General features: G+C 45.7%; 1 protein-coding gene across 4 annotated transcripts in view; it reads left to right on the forward strand.

The window, feature by feature from the left end:
* Nucleotides 1-481: 481 nt before the first annotated feature.
* The window catches only part of Atosa (atos homolog A), a 72762-nt gene continuing 47702 nt past the window's right edge, over nucleotides 482-25541 (forward strand). For 2 of the 4 annotated variants that reach the window (XR_007830094.1, XM_051140180.1), the window contains exon 1: nucleotides 21432-21547. Coding sequence is in view for 3 of the 4 variants with exons in the window: in XM_051140180.1 (XP_050996137.1) it covers nucleotides 21511-21547 (37 nt within the window). In the remaining variant the exon portion in view is untranslated. Of the gene's footprint in view, nucleotides 587-639; nucleotides 804-1228; nucleotides 1346-21431; nucleotides 21548-25541 lie in introns of those variants that run through there. The other 2 variants (XM_051140182.1, XM_051140181.1) reach the window with 2 other exon arrangements.

Consider the following 25541-nt stretch of genomic DNA (forward strand, 5'->3'; position numbering starts at 1 on the left):
TACCCTTCCCAAGTATGTATGGCTCCCCACCTTCCTGTCCAGGCCACATCAAACACGGGCTCCATGGGGGAAATTGCATGCACTTAGGGCTGGATCCCAGCTCTTCTGCGCCAGGCCAGCATCCCTGTGGAGGAGGAGAAACTATAATTATCTTCCCGTCTTGGGTAAGCCCGGGGACGACATCTGCCAGGTCACCCTAGTGCACTCGCAGAGCAGTTCCACGGCTGCTTCGGCGCGCGGGGGCAGGCGGCCCCAGGGGGTCCCGCGTCCTCTGAGACCCTTGGCTGGGAAGACCGGTCCTCAAACTCCAGCTCCCGGGCTCGCGGCGGCGGCGGCGTTGCCATAACAACCGGCGCGCGCAGCCTCGGCGGAGGAAGTGACGAGAGTGGGTTGGCTGTTGTTGGGACACGTGACCCGGGTAGTGTTTTGACAGGGCAAACAGTGAAGAGAAAGAGTAGAGAGCGAGCGAGGCGGGCGGGCAGCCCGGCCGGTGGTTGCGCGGGGCGCGACGTCTCGGCGTCTGGGCGGCCGCGGGGTCGCTGCGCGCTGCGCTCGGGGAGGCGTGGCCCGGAGCACGGAGTGTGATGTGAGCGGCCCGACGGCCGCGGGGAGCAGTGCGGGGCGGAGGAGGAGCGAGGGGTCCCGGAGGGCGGCGAGCGGGGCGGGCCATGGGAGCTGCTCCCGGGTGGGCAGAGGCACGAGTGGGTCGGCGCGGCTGAGGACATGCCTGTGCTCTGCTGTTGACCGGCTCCGGCGGGAACCCAGCTACCGGAGCCTCGGCGAGGCAGAGGGGAGCCCCGCAGGTGAGGCCCGGGGGGAATGAAGGGGCTGCAGCGCCCCGGACCCCTGCGGAGATGCCTCGGTGCCCCGAGGATACCTGACCGAGGGCTGCCTTAGCTCCTGTGGCCCGACTCTTCCACCTCGGTGCCTGTACCTCCAGGGCATAAATAGATCCTGCTTGTGCTTCCGAGACGCTGTGTCAGAGGAGGACACCTTGGCCTGGAGAGCGCAGGGGCGGGGAACCGGGGTGCTAGGCCCGAGGACGCCGGGGGAGGCGGTGCACAGACTTGAGTTGTTTTTTTTTCCTTCCCCCTTCAGACCTGCCCAGGGTTCTGTCACCGCAGTCTGCACCAGGAAGAGGCCTAACTTAGTTTAGTTGCAAGATCCAGGGGTTAAAATAAGACCCGATTATTTTATTTATTTATTTATTTTTATTTTGCTCTCTTAGCGTTTGGTAAACGAAGCAGAAGCCATTGAGTCAGCAGTTAGCCGGTTGGAAGAACCCACACCTGTGTTTTACAGCACTTTGGGTGGAAATTGGATGCGAAAATGAAGCCAGACCGAGGTAAATGATTTATTTAAGTAGGGCTTGCGTTGTGTTTTGTTTCTCTGTCTCCTTTTGGAGGCGTTAACCTAATTTTCCGCAGGATCAACAATTCCTGTGTCAGATGTGACTGAACAGTTTCTGTGAAGATGCCAGCCGCTGAGGAAAAGACGCACTTATGGAGTAGGTAGTTAGAGCCAGATGGGGGGACCTCTTCTTAGAGAGTGTTTGGTGTATGGCAGAAAGAAGGTGGCAAGAGTGGCCACAGGCTTAGCATCCTTTTCAGTTGCAGTTCCTCGTTTGTTAGGTAAAGTCAGTCTGTTTCAGAAGTCTGTCAACTTTTGGAACTTGAGTTTGAAATGGCGTTTGAAATGACTTTGTGATCATTATGTTTTCATTAGCTGGTTTTGTTTGTTTTTTCTTTTTTTGTTGTTTGTTTTTTAGGTAGGGTTTTGTCAAGTTGTCTAGGCTGGCACAGGTCTCACCAGGTAACCCAGGTTGGCTCAGAACTCGCTAATGATCCTTTTACCTTCACCTCCAGTGTTGGCATTACGAGCATGCACCAGTGTGACCTGACCCCTCATTAGTTTGTTTTTGTGCTCCAAGTGAATTCCAACTGTTTTCAGAGCAGCCTGGCTTCAGTCTCTCATATGGACAATTAGGGCCCAATTTTCCATCTTAAACCTCTATTTTTTTATTTATTTTTTTTTTTTTTGAGGGGGGCAGCAGGGTTTTGAAACAGGGTTTCTCTGTGCTACCTTCGTTGGTCCTGGATCTCTATCTGTAGACCAGGCTAGCCTTGAACTCAGAGAGATCTGCCTGCTTCTGACTCCAGAGTGCTGGGATTAAAGGCACTGCCCACCTCTAAGCCTATATTTTCAAGATTTAGAGAAATAATGTCGATTTCTTGCCCCTCCCCCAGCCCGGTTTTTTGAATGAAAAACAAAAGGTGTCACAAGTTCAATGGGGAAAGGTGCCACCAACCCTGATGGTCTGAGTTCAAACCCTAGAACCTACACAGTAGAAGATGAGAACCAACAGCTGAAAGTTGCCCTCTGACAGCTCAGCCATGCCGGTTTGCACACTCTGTAACACTGACCAATGTGTGAACATTTTTAAAGTAATTAAAAAAAACAAACAAACTCCAAGTGTGGTAGCACGTGCCTTTATTCCTAGCAGACCTCTGAGTTCAAGGCCAGCCTCGTATACAAAGGGAAGCCAGGAGAGCCAAGGCTACACAGAGAAACCCTGTCTTGGAAAAAAACAAGAAACAGAGCCAAAAACAATCTTAAAAAGAAACAGCTTATCACTATTACCCCAGGCTGGCCTAGGCTAAGGCCCAGCTGCCTCAGTCTCTGGGATGCTGAGATTTTAGGCATATACCACCACGCCGGCGTCATTTTGCTTTTCCCAGACTTCAAACCAAGTTGTTTATCAGCTTTCTGATTAAGGATCAGGCTGACTTTTAGAGGCATTTGCTGTAGTAGTGGTTAGGAGTGAGGGCCTCCGAGATGTGAGTTTGATTCCAAGGACTTATATAGCAGGCGCCATCCTGTTCACAAGGAAAGGGCGAGGCAACAGCATTCGTTCAACGCCAAGGATTGCAAATCGGGACTTATCCTCTGAGGTGGATGGACAAGCCTATGGGTTAAAACGAATATCATTTTCGTGTGTGTGTGTGTGTGTGTGTGTGTGTGTGTGTGTGTGTGTGTGTTGGTTTTTCTTGTCATAGTTTGGTTTTTCAAGACAGGGTCTCTCTGTGTAGCATTGGCTATCCTGGCCTCGCTCTCTAGACCAGACGGGCCTGGAACTCACAGAGATCTTCCTTTCTCTGCCTCTCTAAGTGCTGAGATTACAGATGGGAGCCACTGGGTCTGACGTATATATGTTTTTCAAAATGATTAGAAATATAAATTGTGTGGTTAATAATGTCTATTAAAATATACTGGGGGAAGTGGGAGACAGCTATATTCAATTTGACGCTTTAAATTAGGTTTTGAGTGTTTTTAATGTTAATTAAAGTCAATTTTTAGTTAATGCCTGTAGATATGCCATCAAGTATATTGCTACTGAGAGGGCTGCCTGTGTACCAAGCTAAGTTTAGATTTTTAGATTACATCAGTGACTGTGGAAAAACTGGCACCAAGGTCAGAAGCTGCATCTCAGAATAAACAAGCAAATAAAATCAAAGTCACTGTTTGTCTTGGATTATTGTTAACAAGTTGTTTTAAAGGCATAGCAGTTGAAAAATAGCATTTACATCAGAAACTTAAAAGGTTGTTTTATCTAAGTAGAACTGTAAGCAATAAAAGGATTTAGTTACACACTGATACAAGTTAATAAAGAAAATAAATCCATTTATCAAAATTCCTGGAGGAGTAAGTTTTCTTTCCCTTGAAAATTGTTGCTCCCTTTATCATTTTCAGGTGAAAATGAAGTAACCTGAAGTCCAGTATGTTGATTTTATCCCATAAAAACATGAACTTTCCAGTTCATGGATTCTTTTTCTTTTTTTTAAAGTAAGATTCAGAGTAGTTACAAATTCTTACTTAATAAACTACTACAGGAACACTGAAGTAAGTTTTTAACAGATTTTTTTTTTTTTTTCATTACTGTGTGCAGCATGCTCTTCTATGGTCTCATTAACCCCAAGCTAGCCTTCAGCTTACTTTGTAGCTGAGGCAGGCGTTGAACTTCTGATGCTCCTACCTCCACTGCCCATGTAAACAGAGAAAGGGCGGCTGGAGAGATGGCTGAGCAGTTAAATACACTTGCTGCTCTTCCAGAGGAACCGAGTTCAGGTTCCAGCACACAGGTAGGATGGCTCACAAACATCAGTCACTCCAACTCCAGGAGATCAGATGCCCTCTTCTGGTGAAAGAGCACTCTCTCTCTCTCTCTCTCTCTCTCTCTCTCTCTCTCTCTCTCTCTCTCTCCTCTCTCCTCTCTCCCCACACACACACACTCACACTCACACTCTTACATACACACACACACTCTTACACATACACACACACTTTTTAAAGGAGAAAAGAGTGCATACAATCAATATAATTCAACCTTAATGATGACAAAGGGGGGCCGCTGCAAATTGCAGCCCTGTGCCACGTCAGCATCTAGAGAAGCTAGGTAAGTTTGTGACATTTTCTTGTTGTCCCTAACGTCAGCTATTCCACCATTTCTTCTCTGTTGTGTATATCTGACTTGATGGCCCCGGTGTGAGCAGTCTTTGCCGATAATTTTTGTTTCTTTAATTTTTCTGCTTCTGGTCTGAGTCTTGCAGACCTAGATGATCCGGCCTGATTGCAGGTTCTCTGTAAAATGAGGGTGGAAGAGAGACTCAGATACTCATCCAAGCACTAGTAAAGTGTTTTGATATAGACTCAAAAGACTATCTGCTTAGTAGGGGATTGCTGTGTCTGCCCTCATTTTTGAGACAAGATCTCACTGTGTAGCCCACACTGCCCTGGAACTTGCTATAGCATTTGTAAGTAGGTGCACTGGGAACCTTTAACCCTATGTCTCTGGGTTTGTTTTTTTTTTTTTTTTTTTTTTTTTTCTTCTTCTTTTTGTGTGTGTGTGTGTGTGTTTTTTTTTTTTTCTTTTTAAAAACATTTTTGTGTATGGGTGTTTTGCTTACGTGTATGTCTGTACAGCATGTGTGTGCCTGGGTTGTACAGAGACCAGAAGAGGACATTGGATCCCCTGGAACTGGAGTTAACACAGTGATCAGCTACCATGTGAGTGCTGGGAGCTGAACCTGGGTCCTCTGCCGGAGCAGTCTGTGCTCCTAACCACTGAGCCATGTCCTCAGCTCTTCAGTGTTTCTTTTCAGTGCTAGGGATTAAATTCGGGGCATATATGATACCCTTGAACTGCGCCCTATGTCTGTGAACCTTCCAGAGGGTGAAACGTGTCTGTTTTTAGAGAGTTGAGTGTAATACGTCCTGTGTAAACCAAACCAACAAAGCCAAGTTAAGATTTGTAGCTCTGACTTCTGTAAAGTAGATGAAGACAGTACAGAGCAGCCTAAGGGTGGAATCTCACATTTTTAATAATTTCTCACTTTTATAAACAATTCTATAGGTATTTTATATGTACAGAATTCATAAGTTTGTTTTAGGGAGAGATAGGATTTATGTCAAAAATATTTTGGGGGAGGTACAGTGGTACAGTTAATATACTTACACTGTTCAAAGCTCAAGGTTCAGCCCCCAGTGTGCTTGTGATTGCTTGCTTTGTGGATGGGTGGATGGTTGATGGGTGGATAGATAGATGGATGGCGGATGGATGATGGCTAGGTTGATGGATGGAGGATGGATAGATGAGTGAGAGAGTAGATGGATAGATATAGACATATAGACTTGTTCTAAAACATCTTATGGTTCCTTGGTTTATTATAATGAATAGAGTGGCACAAATGGATTTAGTAGCAAAAGACAAGAGTCCTCTAGATTCTTGCAAAGTATGCATCTCAAGTAGTGAAAAAGGAGTGCGCCAGCAACCAGATGGTACACATTATCTACTGGTATTGAGTGTGTGCATGTGTATCAGTCGTGTGCATTGGCAACTCCGTTGAGGGCCAGACAACCCTTTTACAGGGGTCACCTAAGGCCACTGGAAAACAAAGATGTTTACATTATGATGCATAACAGTAACACAATTACAGTTATGAAGTAGCAATGAAGTAATTTTATAGTTGGGGGGGGGGCTCTCCACAACACAAGGAGCTGCATCAAAGGGTGGCAGCCTTAGGAAGGTTGAGAGCCACTGTTTGGTGTGGTGGGTATGCATAGTCAGCTCTGTCTGTTACCTAAGTGGAAGTTGGAGGTTTTGTTTATACTCATGTGTAGCAAATGGCTACATTCCACATAGTCAGTAGTATTTTACCTGCAGGCAAAACATTTTTAAAATTTCCGACAGTTGATAACATTTCTTGGGTAATGCTGGCAGCGTGGGGCCTTGATGTTAATTGCTAGTGTGTACTCAGGTCAGAACTGCATCTCCTCTCTCACTCACTGCATGATCTTCATCCCACTCACCTCTGTCTCCTCACAGCTGAACTGTGAGAGAGGTTGGCAGGAACTAAGTACATAACTTTTACCATGTTAAGCATATGGATTCTGATGGTCAGTTGCAAACTGCCCTCAACAGAGACAAGCAAGTAAGTGTGCAGTGCCCTAGTACATATCACCCAACCTGAGAAAGTTCAGGAACATTGAGTAGCCCTTTAATATATAGCTGTCTGGCAAAACATCCATCCTAGAAAGGGACATAGGACGTAAGTGCGACATTTATTTCTCTATACCATCCCCTGCTGTTACAGCTGCAGTACTATCTATCTGAGGAATGATGTGACTAGAATAAGTTTTCCTGGATCATAGATTCTTAAATGAGATTACCTGCTGAGCCAGCTGGGTGGCTACAGAGGGTGAGCTGCTCTGCCTTGAACTCAGGGATATGTAACTTGGGACCTGGCCCCAGTTATACAAATACAGAGAGTCTGGTGTCTCATGGGAAGTCTTCCAAATGTGACCATGTGCAGAAGTAACTAAATCACATTCCCAATTACACTAACATGAAGTATCTTAAATTTTTCTATTTTAAGTGCCATTTTGGGTTATAGAACCTTGTTAAAGACAAACTTTTACTATCAATAAATCAATCATTTAAACACACTGCATTTCAGCTCATACTTAAACATTTTGCAGATCATGTCTGATGCTTGAGTGAGAACTATTAGTGCCAAACTTGATCTACAAACAAAACATTTTGATATTTTTTTAAGTTAAAATGGGAGGAATGTGCTTTGCCTCTTTCCTTTTTGTTATCATTTTACAAATTTTGTCATTAGCCTTTGGATTGCTGTGCTCTGGACCTGCCTTTGTAGATATAAACTGTCCTTTTATCTTCAAATAATGTTCTGCAGATACCTGAAATAGAAGGAAGGTGTGATCAGGGCTAGACAGGGTGATAGAGGGATCAGGTGCATTCTGTTTGTGGCGCGAATGACTCGTTGTTGGCCTGTGTAAATCAAACAACAGAAATGGCAGATGCTGGAAGAAAAGAGATGTTGGCTGTGTTAACTGCAGCAGTCTTCAGCTTAACTCCCAGGGAAGGTAATTGTGGTATTAATAACCACTACTATTCCAGGAGGAGACCCCACTCTGTGTTTTCTCCAGATATAACTCAATTAACCTGCCCAGCTACTCAAGGATGTAGCTGTTAGCACCTTTGTTTTGTAAGTGAAACTGAGTTACAGAATTCTAGGCTCTTACTCAAGGAATCCGGATAATGAAAAGATGAGCCCCAGTTCAAAGTGCTGCTAAGTGTGTGCTCCCAGCATCACTGGTGACAGTAATTTACATGAAGTATTATAAGGTATTATAACTTAATTGATGGGGAAAATAGGCTTGAGGGAGTCTGACTGTCATGCCTAACAACCCAAATGTCATCCCTAAGACCCATAGGTGAAGGGAGAGAACAGACACATGTCCCTACCTAAACACCACAAACAAACAAACAAACAAATGAGTGAATGTAAACACGCACTGGGGAAACCAGCAACAGTTAATTCTGAGCATTGTAACTGTGGAAGCTGCCTGTCCTCTTGGCTCCAGCATCTTCACAATGGTCTTTTAAATAAATGGTACCTTGCCTTAGGAGTTAGCCTGAAAACTAAATAAGTTAACATACATAATGTGCTCAGAACAGCAGCTGCCACTTAGCGAGCATGCAAATGTGAGCTGCTGCTGTTGCCTTTGGACGCTTTCTAAGGGAAAAGCCAATCATTTAGAGAAAGCCGAGCAGGCGAAACAAAGGGGCTGATTCAGCCCTGCTTCACAGTGGAGGTGATCTGAGTTAAGAGCTGGCCACCCTGTCAGCCTGTCTGTCACACACTTATGCTGATGAGCCTTGACACATCAGGCGCTGTCGAATAATTGCTGGCTTGACGTGACTTCTGAGTCTAGCATAGTAAAGGGGTGGACAGAAAGGTACCCTATGTTTTTGCTGTCATCCAGTGAAAAGGAAATGATTTAGTGGACTGAACACTATCATTTCTCTATGCAATGAGAAAAAAAAAGATAATCTGAAGGTAGGCTTGAGAAGCCAATGTATATGTACAGTGGATGATTTAACTTATCTTCAAACAGTGGGTTTGACCATTTTATGTAAACAAGTGCAGAAGAAATTTAGTTGTTTAAGCAGACAATTGTTTTTCTTGTTTTTTTGTTTGTTTGTTTCTTGAGACAGGGTCTTACTGTGTATCCCAGGCTGGCCTCAAGCTTGGAACAATCCTCTGGCATCAGCTTCTGGAGTGCCAGGGTTACACCTGTCTTTATTTACTCTTTGGTCCGTCTCATCTTTGCATCCGATCATGGCAGCACCCTCGTCCGTTCACTTTGAAGCGGAGAGCTTTTGAAAGTGAGAACACTAACGGGGAACTGACTCCTGCTGCGCTGGACCTTCTTTCTTTGTATGCAGTTCTGTCCTTGCTCAGAACGGTTAAAAAAAAAAAAAAAAAAGGCAGACTAGAGCCCAGTATAACACACATCTACCAGCACTCAGGAGGCTGAGGCAGGAGAATTGTCACAAGTTCAAGGCCAGCCTAGGCGACAGAAGTTGTTCCAGGCCAGTCTGGACTTCAGAATGAGACATTATGTCAAAAGGAACAAAAACAAACAAACTCAGAGTAGTTCCATGAGTGTATCTGAGTTCCTGCTGGGCTTACTGGGTAAAGACTGTGGTTCTTAGCCCAAACCTTAGTCCTCAGCCTCTGGAGCAGCTAGGGGCAATGGGCCTGCACCACGGGCCCAGCTTGGCTAGATGATTCTCCAGGACTATTAAACTGTGGCCATCATTTAGTCAGGTCAGTGGATCCCTGCCCCTCCCCCCATTAGCTGTGTGATATAATAATGTAGCAAGAGTTAAGGACATGAAACTTGATGATCAAACCTGGATTGACATTCTAACTTCAGGGATTGAAGAGATGGCTCGGTGGTCAAGAAAACTTGTTCCTCTTGCAGAGGACCTGGGTTTAATCCTTAGCACACCCACGACTCAACTGTCCATAACTCCAAGGCATTCACATGGTACACAGTGTGTGTGTGTGTGTGTGTGTGTGTGTGTGTGTTTTCACATATTCTAAAGCCAGCATTTGCCAGGCCAAAATGACCTTGAGACAAGTACATTGTCTGAGTAACAGTTCTTGTTGTAATGCTGTCAACCTAAAGACTTTTGGAAAGCAAGCTGAGAATGTGGCAGTGGCAGGAGCTGTATGCCTCACACAAGCAGGGGTGTGCGTTAGCCCAGTGGCTCATGGCCTTCAAGACCTAACCCATCATCATACAGAAAAAGATGCAGAGCTAGCTCTTGCTTTTCATTTTTCCTCAGCTGTTCTGAGGAATTGAGTATTCAGAACTCTTATAAAAACTACTTTTAACTGGCCCTAGAGGTAAACAGATCTTCACCATCAATGTCACTGTGCACACTAGAAGTCGAAACTGGCATTGAACTACGCAGTGGTTAGGGCAGATGCCATGGGAAAGGAGAAGTAGTTGACTTGGGCAGATCCAGCTATTTCTGGGCAGTGATAGTCAGTTTAGAGTAACGCTAGTGCAGAGGGATTGGGGCAGTGGTAGGCATGAGGCACTGGGCAGAAAATACAGAATGATGAGCTATTGGCCAGAACTGGATTTCGATAATTGACAGCATTACCTAGGAATCCACAGGACATGGGACAGGCTCCTCTTTTTCTCTAAGTCCAGAACTCAGATTTGTTTCATGGTGCTGTGAATAGTAGACAGTGTCATTTGAATCCTTTGAGGAGAGAGAGGCACAGAACTGGTCATTAATGGGAATTTCTATTTATCATTTTGTAATTTGTTAACTTTGTAATATAAAATAAAATATTCTGATGTCAGTTTTTTCTTTTCTAAATAGGGATATTTATTTCTATAAGGTTATTTGTAGATTGAATGAAATTATATAATAAAAAGAACTACATATGCACCAAAAAATAAACGGGGAGCTGTTTATTCGCTTTGTTTTTCTTTTTTCTTTCTTTCTTTCTTTCTTTCTTTTTTTTTTTTTTTGTGGAGTAATTGAGAGATTTTTATTTTAAATTCTCTATGATATAATAAGACAAAAAACACAATTTAGCTTCAGAGTGAGTCATGAATGTGGGGCAGTGAAAGGACAGATAAAGCCATGTTTTCCTTAAAGCAGGGTCTTAGCATGTAGGCCAGGTTAGCCTTGAACTTGATATGTAGCCTAGGCAGACCTTGAACTCAAAGCTTTTATACTGCTTTCACCGCCAGAGCGTCGGCTCACAGCCTTCACCACCACAGCCTTCACCACCACAGCCAGCACAGCAGCTGTTCAGTATCTGAACATCTATGCTTATGTGTCACCTGTGTGTTCCCCAGCCATACAGTTAAGTCAAGGCAATGGGCATCTAGTGAGGAAAGAGCCAGAAGCATCGAGGCCAACTCAGTAAGTGATCAGATATAGCTAGGGCCTGAGAAAGGGAGCACACGCAAAGGAGGCCCGATTGCTCGGGTCTCAGAGAGGTCCTCGCTAGGCCATAACAAAGGAAAATCATGTATGTATGTATGTATGACAAGCTCTGCCTTCCCTGATTATAGAATTCAGAATCGTTGTGGAGTGAATTTGGATTTTTGTGGTGTTGGTGTAATGTTAACACACACATCTACTTTATCTGTAAAATCCCAAATGACTAGGAATCCCTGCATTTTTTTTTTTTTTTTGAGGTCTTGCTAAGAAAAGTTATGGTTACATAGATAACGTGTGTGTGTTTTAACAGTATCTACAACTGTCTGGTAGTTGTTTATCTTGCAGCAGCTTGCAGTCATCTGAAATGAGCTGATAGCTGAGTGAGCGTCAGAGCGCTGTCTCTGTCAGTGCATTGGGGTGATTGATTGCAGCCAGGGACATGGATTTAAAGGCATGGATGATCTTTAAGAAGACACAGCAGTTGTGTTGAGCCTTAAAAGACATGCATGATTTACATAGGTGGGCTTTTTTGTGGGGGGGGGCTTTTTTTTTAAACAACAGTTATAGGTTGAGATGAGTCAAAGGACATTCTTCTGAGGAGAGTTGCAGTGTAGAGGTATGTGGTGGTGTCAGCAGTTGAAAGGATTAGGAGGTGTGGCCTTAATGGAGGAAGTGTGTCCCTGGGGTTAGGCTTTGAGGTTTCCAATGCTCAAACTAGGCCTAGAGTGTCTCTCTCTTCCTGCTGCCTACAGATCTGAATGTAGAACTCTCAGCTAACTTCTCCAGCTCCAAGTCTGCCTGAGTGCTGTCATGCTTCCTGCTATGATGATAGTGGTCTGCCTTGCAAGCCAGCCACAACTAAACGCTTTCCATTATAAGAGTTGCTGTGGTCATAGTGTCTCTTCACAGCAGTGGGACAGTGACTAAGACAAGGTAGAAGGCAGAGTCTTGGACTGAGGGCTCATTCAGGAATGGAAGAGATTGGATTTTTAAATAATCAAGTTAAGGACTCTGGACTTAATTGACTGTGGGCACTAGTAAGCACTTTGGGATGACTACAGATACCTTTTTAGAAGAATAATTTGATTTTGTTTCTTTAATTTAGCTCTAAAGAAAAGCTAGAGATACTGTTATCTGGCAGTCTTGGAGTCATGTTTTAGAGCTCAGGATTACATTGGGCCATGCACTGGAAAATTCCTCAGCACTCCGCTCTGCCCTCTGCTAACTCCTCTCTTCTGCATCTGTTGTGCCTTCTTCGCCTTCATTCTTCGTTTATGAGCAGGGTTAGTGTTCTCCATTCTGGGAGTTCTCGGAGCTGCTAGTGCGCTGCACAGTGCTCAGCATCATGTCTGCTACTTCATGATCCTCTTCAGAGCAGTAAGCTGTGCTGTGATTTGAAAGCAGCTACACGTTCTGACACGTGAGGGAGAAATATACGTGGTAAGGTGGGGGGGCGGTTAGAGGTCCCTTTTCCTGGCCTGGACAGTTGCTTGCAGAGTTGGATGCCTTATCCTGTAGCTTCCTGTAAGCCCTGGGCATGGAGCTCCCTGCAACATGGATAACTTTCCTGGCTGTGGAGGAGAGGATGGGTATGCATCTGTTTCCCCGGCCACAGAAATCATCTCACAGCAGAGCTTTAAGGAAGGAAAGCCATGGACGGTGCAGGAAGCTCGTTTAGGGTAGGAGAAACCTGAAACAGGAACACTGAGGCTTGGGGTCTTAGTTCTGCCTGGTCTGTGTTACCTCCTTCTTTAGCTGTAATCCTGCTCATCTGAAGGTCAAGGAGTCTTCTGGGCTCAGGGTCCCTTTACTCATAAGTCCGTTCTTAAATACTGTTTCTCTGGACACGTCTACTAGAAGTTGGGAAGGATCTAGCCAGGCATTTGAGAAAGTGAGTTGTCATCTTAGTAATGACTGTGCAGAGTGAGCACTGGTCCTGGGAGTGTGCTGTGCTCCTGCTTACCAGCTAACCTTGACCTCTGCCTTTCTGGTAACTCAGGCTGCTGAGTTAGGGCGTCTGCCTGGCATTCTGGATGGCTCAGGAAAGCCTAGGTTACATACAGTGGCACAGAGTGAATTCTTTCATGAGTTTCTCAGGTCCTCAAAGTGCTTCTGTTACTCTGAAATTACTCTCAGAGCCATTCATCTGCTAGACAGCAGAGTGGGAAAGGCTTGTCGAGAATGTGAGTCTCCGTGACAGTTAAGAAGAAAGCTAGGCTTGGGCCAGCAGTGGTCCTGCACACCTTTAATCCCAGCACACAGGAGGTAGGAGCAGGCAGAGCTCTGCGAGGTCAAGGTCAGCCTGGTTTACATAATGAGTTCTAGAACAGACAGGCAGGCAGCAGGCTGGGCAGGCAGGCAGGGCAGGCAGACAGCAGACAGGCAGGCAGCAGGCAGGCAGCAGGCAGGCAGGCAGGCAGCGCAGGCAGACAGCAGACAGACAGGCAGGCAGCAAACAGGCAAGCAGCAGGCAGGCAGGCAGGCAGGGCAGGCTGGAAGACAGCAGACAGGCAGGCAGCAGGCAGGCTGGCAGACAGCAGTCAGGCAGGCAGGCAGCAGACAGACAGGCAAGCAGGCAGCAGACAGGCAGGCAGCAGGTAGGCAGACAGCAGGCAGGCAGGCAGCAGGTAGGCAGACAGGCAGGCAGCAAGCAGCGCAGGCAGGCAGGCGGCAGGCAGCAGGCAGGGCAGGCAGATAGGCAGACAGCAGGCAGGCGGCAGGTAGGCAGACAGGCAGGCGGCAGGCAGGCAGGCAGGCAGGCAGCAGACAGGCAGACAGCAGACAGGCAGGCAGCAGGCAGGCAGACAGCACAGGCAGGCAGGCAGGCAGCCTGCAGGCAGCAGGCAGGCAGGCAGGCAGGCAGCAAGCAGCACAGGCAGGCAGGCGGCAGGCAGACAGGCAGCAGGCAGGCAGACAGGCAGGCAGCAAGCAGCGGAGGCAGGCAGCAGACAGGCAGGCAGGCAGGCAGCAGACAGGCAGGCAGACAGACAGCAGACAGGCAGACAGGCAGGCGGCAGGCAGACAGGCAGGCAGCAAGCAGCGCAGGGAGGCAGCAGACAGGCAGACAGCAGACAGACAGGCAGGCAGGCAGGGCAGGCCGGCAGCAGACAACAAGGCTTGGAGAAAAGAAGTAACCTATACACAGAGCTGTTGTAGCAACCCATGGAGGTGAGCTGTGGGAAGTGTTCAGTCTACAGCTTGATCTAAACCATTTGCATGCTGTTCATTGCTGTGAGCACTAGCATCTCTTTAATACATAGGTTGAATACGTATTCTGGGTACTCTGAAGAAAAGCTACAAATCCCAGCACACAGGAGGTAGGAGCAGGCAGAGCTCTGTGAGGTCAAGGTCAGCCTGGTTTACATAATGAGTTCTAGAACAGACAGGCAGGCAGGCGGGCAGGCAGCAGACAGGGCAGGCAGGCAGGGCAGGCAGCAGGCTGGGCAGGCAGGCAGACAGCAGACAGGCAGGGCAGGCAGGCAGCAGGCAGGGCAGGCAGACAGCACACAGCAGACAGGCAGGCAGCACACAGCAGACAGGCAGGTAGGGCAGGCAGGCAAGCAGACAGGCAGGCAGGCAGCACACAGCAGACAGGCAGGTAGGGCAGGCAGGCAAGCAGACAGGCAGGCAGGCAGCACACAGCAGACAGGCAGGCAGCAGGCAGGCAGGCAGGCTGGGATCAGAGAGAAAGCGGTTAAGACCTCTGAGAAAGAACAAAGAACAAGAGTCAGTGAGCTGTGCAAGGAGTGGGGACAGAACGCTCAAGGGCAAAGTGTCTCGTGCAAAGGCCCCAAGTTTAGAAAGAGCCTTGCCTTTTGGAACTGGAGGAAGACTGGGTACTGACTGCTCTTCTTGCTGCCTCCATCTCCTCGCTTACCTGTCTCATTGCTTGAGTTTTTATTCTCCAAGGGAAGAGGGTGCGTCCAAGCCCTTAGCTATGTCCCTCCTTCCTGCCACAGAGTTGGCTTTGTCCGATGTTTATAAACAGCACCCACAGACCCATTGCTTGCATAACCAGCAATAGTACCTTGAAGATGTGTACTTTTGCTTCCTTTAGACAGGAAGAGGCAGGAGACAGTAAGGTTTTTGGTTTGGCTTGGGTGTGGTTTGAAAGGTTCTCAGCCTGGCCTTGAACTCCCTACATAGCTGAGAATGATGACCTTAACTCCTGATCCTCCTGACTCTATCTTCTTAGTCCTAGGACTGCAGGCATGTGTTGCTGTGCTTGGATGTTCATATGATACATTAAAAAAAAAAAAAAACTTGAAAATATTAGCACTTTGCTTCCCTGAGACAATACTCTTGCCCCCCTGCCAAAGTCACATGTCAGTCTTCCTACATGCAGTAGCTAATGTTTTCCTTTTCCTTATCTATCAAAAAGGTGGTGGGCTGGCGGGGGGGGGGGGTGCTGGGAAATGCCACAGTGGCTGATAGCACTTGCTATTCTTGCAGAGGGTCTCTTTTTAAAATGAAAGTTTTGATTTCTTCATTGCTTTTCAGCACATTAATTCTAGTACCTGCCCTGTGTGTAGCTTCTAATTAGTTAACCAAGTACCATAGTGCAGTGGTTAAAGCCCAGTGCCTTGTCCGTGCCTTCATAGTCCTCCACTGTGAAGCTCTGTCCCAACCCCTGGCTGTTGAGAGTCTCTTTGTGTCACCCAGGCTGACCTTAGACTGTCCAGTCTCCCTGTCTCAGGGTTTTTAGTGCTGGGATTACAACCACACTAGGTTAACTAGGTCTGGCAGCTGCTTTCCTTACCAGATTTCTGCTAAAATTCTCCAGAATGTAATGTACAAAATCTGTCATTGATGTCAGTGACAGGCACAGGTCTTGGAGTTGTCACTCACGACCTGCTTTAGTTTCTTTAGTCAGCTTCTTAATCTTCAAAACAGTGCTTCACAAAATTACAGTTGTTAGAAGAACAGTAATTATGGGCTCTTTCATCTGCATAGAAGAGCTTTCAGAAAAACAGAGATTTATCAGAATAAAAAGGCTTCATTGGTTCTAGATTTTTATAGTTGACTGGAAAGTAGCTTGCTTTGCAGTCACAGACCATTAGCAAATCCCAGAACACATCTTTGAGGAAGTAAAGGGAATCCACGTGCACCTCAACACATGTGTTATATAATAATGCTGAGATTAATCACGTATTACCGGGTATTAAAAATAAATTCCTAAGCCAGGTATGGTGGCGCATGCCTGTAATCCCAGCAGCACTCAGGGAGGAAGAGGCAGGTGAATCTAATCTCTGGTCTACAAAGTGAATCTAGGACAGCCAAGTTCAAGACAGTCAGAGAAACCCTGTCTCAAAAAACAAAACAAAACAAAACAAAAAATTAAAAACAGAATATGATGCTGTTGGAACAGTCTAGGATAAGTCAAGATGCAAGTCACATTCATTCCCTCTGCCGTATGGATGCTGAGCAGGATGTTAGTGTTTGCTGAGGTGGTTTGGTGGTCAAAGAGCCCCCAAAATACTATGTTATTAGCAGCCAAACACATTTTTATATAAATTATAATAAGACCAAGGGGACCTAATTGGCATCCTCATCTGGTCGGAGGTCTGGGTTACAATGACCTAGCCGGCCTGCAGGGGTGGAGCCTGCAGGGGTGGAACCTGCAGGGGTGGAGCCTACAGGGGTGGAGCTTGCAGGGTTGGACCCTGCAGGGGTGGAGCCTGCAGGGGTGGAGCCTTGCAGAGGACCCTCCAGGCCCTTGTTTACAAGACTTGAGATCCTGGAGAGAAGAAAATGTTCTCGCTGGTTCTTTTGGCACCATTTATACTACATTGTTTAAAATGAGCTAGAACAGGGGTTATTTTAATCTAAGCTACTGGACAAACACTGTCTAATAATATCTACACACACATTAGTCAAATATTAATAAGCATTAAGATCAGGTATAAGGATTCTTTTCTTGTTTGTTTTTTGAGACAAGTTTCTGCGTGTAGCCCTGGCTGTCCTGGACTCACTTTGTAGACCAGGCTGGCCTTGAACTCACATTGATTCTCCTGCCTCTGCCTCCCGAGTGCTGGGATTAAAGGCATGCGCCATCACCACTACCACCCTGCTGAGGGTGGAGTTTGTATAACAGTGCCCCACCTGGGCTTTTGTCTCAGAAGTGACAGCCTAGTTGTGTAGCACCTGGTGGCTGTCACACTTGTGTCTTACTTGCCCTTCCCTGTGCACTCTGGATGATTTCAAAGCTGCTCCTAACACAAAGCTCGCTGAAGGCTGAGTTTAAGTCTTGGGTCTGTGGCTCTCAGGTCAGTGTCCATTTTCACTTGCTTCACTGCCCTTGGAGTCAGTGAGTGACCTCTGTCATGAGTGGCAAGGTTCTTGTTATCTTCCTCATGGTGTCCCTGTAGCTGCATCCAGACTCCCTGTTTCCCTGTGTTGGGAGTGGTGCTTTTTGGTTTGTTTATTTGTTTGTTTGTTTGTTTGTTTTTCTCAAGACAGGGTTTCTGTGTATAGCCCTGGCTATCCTGGACTTGCTTTGTAGACGAGGCTGGCCCTGAACTCACAGTGATCCACCTGCCTCTGCCTCCCAAGTGCTGGGATTAAGGGTGTGCACCACCATGCCTGGCCGGGAGTGATATTTTAAAGGTGGGTTGTTGGTTTGTTTTTATTTTGCTTTTTATCCCCCTTTTGCCCAGGCCCTTGCGTGAGCTGAGAACACCAATCCTGAGGTGCAGCTCATCCTGATAATAGCTTTGCTGTGTAATGCGCTGTCATGGCAAATCCTGGTGGATACACAGAGAACGTCTGCATTTAAATCTTACTCTTGCATGAGGCTGTATTTGCCTTATGGATAGAAATTGTATGTATGTATGAAATGTTGGTCTGGTCTGGTGTCACAGGCCTAGCTGTGTATCAAGTTGAGGCAGGAGGAGTCCAAGTTCAAGGTCTGCCCGTGTGCTACAGTGAGTTCAGGTCAGGGTAGGCAACATTTTGTCTCAAAATAAACATTATTTTGTCTCAAACATGTAAAAGAGGGTGAAATGGGTATGATGATGAGCTACTGTAATCCCAGCACTTGGAGGACAGGCCAGAGGGCCACTGAAAGCACAAGACACCACCTTAGCTACTCAGGAAGGTTTTGGCCAACCAGGATTACTTAGCAGAACACTGTCAGAGAGAGAGAGAGGAAGGGAGGGAGGGAGGGAGGGGGAGAGAGAGAGAGAGAGAGAGAGAGAGCACACTGTAGATGTACTTCTGTGGTAATACACCTGCCCCTTGGTTCAGTCCCATCTGTCCGTCCATCCATCTGTCCATCAACCCCCTCACACAGCTTCTGAGAAGGACAGCTGTGTTTAAACTCCTACATTAAACAGGAAGAACTAGAACTACATTTGAACACCAGCTCTGTCCTCTTGCCTCTGGTTACTCGGGCAGGTAACAAGCCAGCTTTCTCAGGTGTTGGGTAACAACTGCCTGGGGGGTGAAAGGAGGTGGGTGTGTGACAGAGCGTGGCAACCCCTATGTAGTGGCTCCCTAATGTGTATGTATACGTGATAGTTACTGACCATACTCACATCATTTAACAGCTACCTTGAAAGGCCCTTTTTGCTCAGGAAGTGTCAAAACTTGCATCTAAAGTATCTCACGAGTTATTTCTGCTAGCAGGAAGCATAGATAATTTAAAACAGTTGGCTTCTGAAGTTCTTCCATTTTCTATTTGGAATAAATACATTGTTTTTTAAATGATTATAAAAGGCATGCTTTCCTGTCAGTTTTCCTTGCATCAGGATAGCAGAAGACCTGGACCACATAGAGTGCATACTAAGCAGGGCAGGCAGAGACCTAAGGACAGCAGCCAGCCCTGTGTGTGTCTAGACGCTTGCTTGGCTTAGAGTTGATGCTGTGCCATTGTCTCATACCTGTCACAGCTTTGTCTACTAAGATTAGCAACCCAGGGAAAGCAATACTCTTCAGAAAGAGGTAAGATGCTGTTCAAAACGAACCGGAGACCACAACAGCACAGGGGAAACATTGTGCTAAATTAACTTCTTAGTGACGTTTTATTTTTCAAGGTGGTGCCCTTCTTGGAAATGGTTATTAATTTATAATTATCCTAATTAAATAAAGTTAGTATATTTTCTATGAGTTTTCCCTTTTTTCTTGTTTTGTGTGTGTGTGTGTGTGTGTGTGTGTGTGTGTGTGTGTAGGTATGTGTTTGTTTATTTTTGTTTTTTTGAGAGAGGGTTTCTCTATGTAGCTCTGACTGTGGTAGTACTTACTCTGTAGCCCAGACTGGTCTCAAACTCAAAGACCTGCCTCTGCCTCCCGAGTGCTCAACTGGCAAGCCGTTTTGTTTTGTTTTGTTTTTAAAAGCAGGGTCTTATTATGTAGCCTAGGCTGGCCTCAAAATCTGATTCTTCCTTTGTCAGCCTCCTAAGTACTGGGATTAGATGTCCACTATCCCTGGCTTAGGGATTCTTTCTCCCACTGTTACCCATGCTGTAATATCTCTAAGCACTCAGTAGCACTAGCCACTGTAACAGGAGGGGGATGTTCCCACTTCACCTAAGACTTATTAGTGTTGTTTTTATTTCCAAGGCAGAGTCGCTCTGTGTGACCTAAGATGACCTGGATATAGTAATCCTCCAGCCTCAGCTTCTGGAATGCTAACACTGCAGTTGTTCTCCACCATACTCACCTAGGTTTTATGTGGTTCTTCTGTTTTTTGAAAGATAGCAAAGAGTTAATTTTGAAATTAAAATTTATTAATCCCAATCTTTAATGCCATCCCCTTACATGAGCCAGTTTTCTTAGTTGAGCAGCAAAAATAATACTGTCTATTCATATGTGTTCTATTCATCTCCAGTAGTTTTGGAATAAAATTAAGTTACGTGGGACTTGATTTGGCATGGCGCTGGGTGAGCAGTTGTAACACAGAGATGTGATACAGCCATTTGAAGGGCATACAGTATGATGGAGGAGACCCCTTAAAGCAGTCATTTGTCAGCAGCTGTTTACATTGTAGCTCCAGCGCTTAGAAGGGTCCTGAGACTGGTGTTATATCAGAAACGGTTCATAGATGAGAAAGCTTTAGTGGCTTAGTAATTTTCCATCCCTTACATGTTAGTAAATAAAAGATTCATGTTTTGGTCTGCCTCTCAAACCCTGCCTTCTCCTCAGTAGCATTCCTGAGTTACCTGTGTCACAGACTCAGTCTGTGTTCCCAGCCTTGTCTCTCAGGAACCCCCAGGGATCTGGATGCTTCCTTGGGGTAGTAATCTGGTGGATTCTGCGACTGTTATGAAACTGCCATGCTGTTTGTGGCCTCTTGTGTAAAAATAGCCTCTTGGTGCTCGTGAGATGCTTGGTGGCCAGTGTTTCCATCATCCTGCACTCCCTCACTCTAGGACGCGGGAGATAAACAAAGCCCTGAGTAATGCACAGATTGCAGCGGCTGCTCTGCAGACCCCTCAGCAGCCACCAAGAACTCAGACATAAAGGCTCCATTGCTTTAACTGCAGAGCCCTGTGTCCTGGAATAAGATAGTCAGAAAAACACTCTGAAGTAAGAAACATCTGTGACCCTTTCTGGGGGCCCCCAATACCTGAATGGAGTCTCCTGGGCAGCTTATAGCAGCTTGGAGTATAGCTTAGTGGCATAGTGAGTGCCAGAGGAACACAAGGTCCTAGGTTCAATTCCCAATATCACTGTTTGTTTGTTTGTTGCTGATTAAGCAAAAACAGCTTTGCAAGCTAGGAAGGGGCTTTTGCTGATGATAGACAGTGTGGGCAGTGTATATGAAGCCTCAAAAATAGCAATACCTTCCTATGTCCGGGTAATTTTAAGATAAAAGTAAATGAATTTAGGTTATGTGTCTTCTTCCATGTGACAAGAGAGCAGACCTTATGCTGGAAATGTCTACCTCCACCCTACAGCGTGGGGGTTCACTAAGCAGCCTGGATTTTCCCTTTTGGATCTTACTCATTGACTTCTTAACCTGTTCTTGCTTCTTAAAGTCACTGGGACTTGTGGGGTCAGCAAGATAGGCCCTGCCTGAGGGTTCAGGACCTCTCAGGAGGTGCCTTCCTAGAAGCGTGCTGTAGGGGGTCGTAGCAGATAGATACAGGGCAATTCTGTATTCACATGGTTACACATTTCTGTATTTGCATGTTGTTTGAGGGTTTCCCTTGGGTGAGAACCTGGTTTACTTGAAATGGGAGGTAATAAATGTCTCCCCTTACTTCCCTGCTTTGTCCTGGGTTTTATATACAACACTGACAAAGATCGATTTTATCTTACACACTTCTGATCTTTTAAGAGCAATTAGAAGTACACGTGTTAGGGCCCCGCGCTGGTGCTGGGAGTCTTGGTCATTGTCAGTTCACTGTTCTTTCCTTTCAAGTTGCCTAAACACAGCTGAGTTCTTAAGAGGAGCAAAGAAAACATGACAGTGTTGCCAAGTAGACAGGAAGCAGAGCAGGCGAGCCGACCCAGGACTGAGGCTGAGCACAGCCTGCGTCCAATCAGCTGAGCGCACTGTTGCTATGTGTGCCCTACTCTCTGCCTTTGTGAGAAGCCAGCACAGGGAAGTGCGGCGCCCCAGCGCTCCACTCCGCTCACTCTGCTCCCGTGCTTTCCACCCCTGCCTGCCGGCATCTGGATCCCTCCGTGGCTGACAGTGTAGCAGCTGACAGCCAGGGGCTTCCAGTATGGTTTTCAGTGGGAACAAAGGGCTCTGCAGACAAGGTGTGTAATGAGGTGTTTTCGGTGGCTTTGTTGTCATGCGTCCAGTTTTGGGTGGTTGTTGATTGTACTGCTGGTTTACGTGGACTGTAATAAACAGGTCCAAGGATATGATTGGACTTTGAGAGTCATGGGGCGTAGGGAATCGTCCTTTGCTTCAGATAGCTTGTTTTCTGTGAACAGAATTGCCTGAGGATTATTAAAATGCTAATCTGAACAATGAGTGGGAAGAAAAGAAACCAGATACAGTGTGCTCACTTTAATGAGGAAAAATGCGATAGAAATGAGAACACCAAGGAGGGAGTGCGGTGAGCCAGAAGTGCTGGCTGTGTGCACAGAATATATTTTTAAACAAAAGCTGCCAAGAAATGTTTTGAAAATCTGTTATGTATGTTTAGTTAGATTAATTATTTCTGAGTGAGACCAAAACTGTCAGGGATTAGCTTAGTGAGTTTTGACAGGAAGGGATCATGCTGCCCACCCATAATGCACTTGGAGAGATGCTCCCCACGATGATACAGTCTCCTAATTACTGGACCTCTTGACTAGTTTTGTGCAGTTCAGATAGAAGACAGTGATGTAATTCACCAGTAAGTGTTAATGTCTGTGTAGAGAATAGAGCAGGAGGTTTTGAAGCCAACCCACAAATATTTACGATAGTATTCTAAGACTAAAGTTGGCCTCTTAAGTATTCAGCACCTGATGAGCTAATTGCAAATATCAAGAAAATATTAATTAAACCACACTGACTTAGTAATTGAACACGGTTATAAGGGACAGTTTGTTTGAGGTCTGAAATTGTTGGCCTATCTAACAACAAGGGATTTTGGTTTTACCTTTTTTCCTCTTTCTTTTGTTGTTGTTATTATTGCTGGGTTTTTTGTTTTTGTTTTTGTTTTTTTGACACAGGGTTTCTCTGTAACCCTCACTGTCCTGAAACTCACTCTGTAGACCAGGCTGGCCTCAAATTCACAACAATCCACCTGCCTCTGCCTTCCAAGTTCTGGGATTAAAGGTGAGAACCACTACCCGACATCATTTTTTCAAATACTGTCAAATTAGAATTTATATAATTGACATAGATGATGATTCTTTTAAGATAATTAGAGCAGGATACTTTAATTAGCATATTTCCCATTTCATGAGCAGTCAGTGCTGAGCTGTAACTAATACAGGCTTTGGTTGTGGTTTGGCTTTTGTTTTGTGGCACTAGGGATCAGCCTCAGGCCTTGGGCACACTAGGCCAACACTGTGCCTCCGAGCTACCTTGTCAGCCATCACACTTTCTTTCATGTAGTTGTGTAAGTCATTCCTTTTTAATTCACTTTGAGACTTGTATCTGAACTTTTTAATACTTTCAAACATTATTCTTTCAAGTAGGATTGTTATTTGTTCTTTTCCAAAAGTCCTTATAATTAGAAAGTCATAGCAGTGAGTGTCAGCGTTTTTGATAAGTAAGGAAAATATGCTTCTTTCCTTTGTAAACAACTCAAAATATGTTCATGCTTTTGTGCCTTTTGTTACTCATTTTTAACGGTACATATAATATTTGTGTCAGGGTAAAAACTTGCTGGGTGTGCTGTCACACTCCTGTAGTCCCAGCACTTGAGAAGCTGAGGCAAGGGGACCACAAATTAGAGGCCAGCCTGGGCTACAGAGCCATACCCTATTGGTTTTGTTTGTTTGTTTTAAGAAAAGAAAGTGACCACATGGAGTCAGTCTGGTTGTTTTCTCTTTTTCAAGCTCATTCTCATCAACTGCTAATTTTATTTTCAAAATTATACAATCACAAAACCAAAAGCTTTACTTGAAATGGTTTCCTATCCAGTCCCCTTTGGTTTATTTCATAAGAATTAATTGAACTCTAGGCTCAGGCTGTTTTCATATGCTGTGAAAGATGGGAGAAGACAAAGCTGCAAGAGGAGAGCTGGACACATCTATCACACAGGCTTTGCTGTATTCAACAGGGATATTCTTGGCAGAGCCTTCCACAGAGTATTTGCTCAGCATCTGAAGATGCTTTCTGTGCCAGTGCACTGAGAACGCCTGCTCACTGTCAGAACCTCAGGGTGATGGAAGTTAGAAACTGGTGGCTAGAGGAGCGTTGCTAGCTGGTTCAACTCTGAGTTCGATATTCCCCTGCCTTCTGTGTCAGATCTGTAAATGGGCTAGATGCCTTTGCACTTTCTTTATTGAGGCAAACACAGTTCTACTTATCCCGTACAGCGATGTAGAAATTTATCTGTATGCTTTGAAATCTATAAGCTGTGATATGTTAATATATGTTAATATATCTCATTTGCCATTCCTACATTCTGCCCTCTGTGGTTGGAAGGAGGAGGCATAGTGGTGGTGCTGGGGCTCACACCCAGGGCTATGGACAAGCTAGGCAAGCCCACTGCCACTGAGTCGCCTCTCTAACCAGCCTCCTCAGGACCCACTCTGGTGGGCTTTTTAGTCTCTGTGAAATAGTTTATAGTCTAGGAGTCACCACAGATGTTTGCTTCCTTGTCCTTTAAATGTCCACCTAAGCGCTGCATCATAGAACTCAGCTCTTCCTTGCAGAAACTCCTTGCTTATCTACAGCCTGAATCCAAGGGGTGGGGGTGGGGATCAGTTTTCATAGTCAGCTAGGTGGGGCAGATGGGTCTTAACATTTTCTTTCTTTCTTCCTTTTTTTTTTGGTCAGCTGTTTTCTTATCTTAATACCCCTCCCCTTCTTCTTCCTCTTCCTCTTTTCTTTTCTTTCTTCTTGTCTCTCTCTGTCTCCTCCTCCCCCCATCTCAGTATTTTTTTTTTTTTCTGTGTCTTTTGAGACAAAGTCTCGCTTATCTGCACTCTGAATGAAGCCCTGAGTTCATGTGACCATCCTGCCTCAGCCTCCAGTCGTGCAGACCAGCCTGCAGCGCGGTGGCTCCCAGGTGGATGCTGGGCTGTTTCACACACCAGTTGTGCTGCTACATAGGTGCTTAAGTAAGAGCCTAGTGTGTCTTTTTGTAGCCTTCAGACGTCACTGTGGAAAGTCAAAGAGTGGAGATGGGAAAATATACCTGTCAGTGATACGAATGGATCTGGTTATATAATCCTCTGTGCCAAGACCGTGTGATGAAAGTGGCTGTTAAGGACTATTCTTGGAGAAGCTGGAATTATTACCTTCTTGTTCTCATTTGGAGAGTCTGAACACCAAAGGAAATAATGGTGTATGTTAGAACAATAATATTACAAATTGCAGGAAGTGGTCAAAATTGCATATAAAAAAGTTTAAGCCTCAGATTTTGCTAGGAGTTTCCTGGTGGTATGAGGGAACTGAGGCAGCGGTCATATGCACCCCGTTCTCTAACTTACGGTACCGAATCCATAGCATTGAGATTAGAGGTGGAAGCTGGCCATGATGGTACAGGCTTGGAACCCTTTGGAGGCCAAAGCAAGACGATTGTGAATTCAACACCAGCCTGGGCTACACAGTGAGACAGTATCTCACATAGTGATAACAGTAACCATATTGAATCGGCCTGTCTTCCTGTGGAGCTCAGGGTCTAAGGTGTGCCTTGGCAGTGTGGGCGCTGTCCTTTCTTCTTCTTCAGTGTAGTGATTTCAGGTTGTGTCGGGGTCTCAATGACAAAATGTACAGAAATGCTCAAGATTAATGGCCCAGGGTAAATACTCGGTGAAGTCCGGCATAAATCCCCAAATGTGAGCATGTTACATTTTCTCAGTAGTAGGTAGGTTTCAAGTTTAAGACTTTGCCCCAACCTTCACATTTATAGATATAACACGTTTCTTGAATTTCTGAGCTGTGTCAAGCTTTGGAAAGAAATGTGAAGATTGAATCAGAAAAAGGAAGCAGAGATGAAGCAGTCAGACAGCAGCAAACAGTGGGGCCGAGAGAGCGAGGGGAGGCAAGAAAGGAAAAGAACAGCCTGCGCAGCGCAGTACCCCACCCTGTGAATGCTGACCTGCTCCTGGAGGGAGGAGCCTCTTTCTGCCTTCTCTTTTT

The sequence above is a fragment of the Acomys russatus genome, chromosome 32 (genome assembly GCF_903995435.1).
Source record: "Acomys russatus chromosome 32, mAcoRus1.1, whole genome shotgun sequence".
NCBI lineage: Eukaryota > Metazoa > Chordata > Mammalia > Rodentia > Muridae > Acomys > Acomys russatus.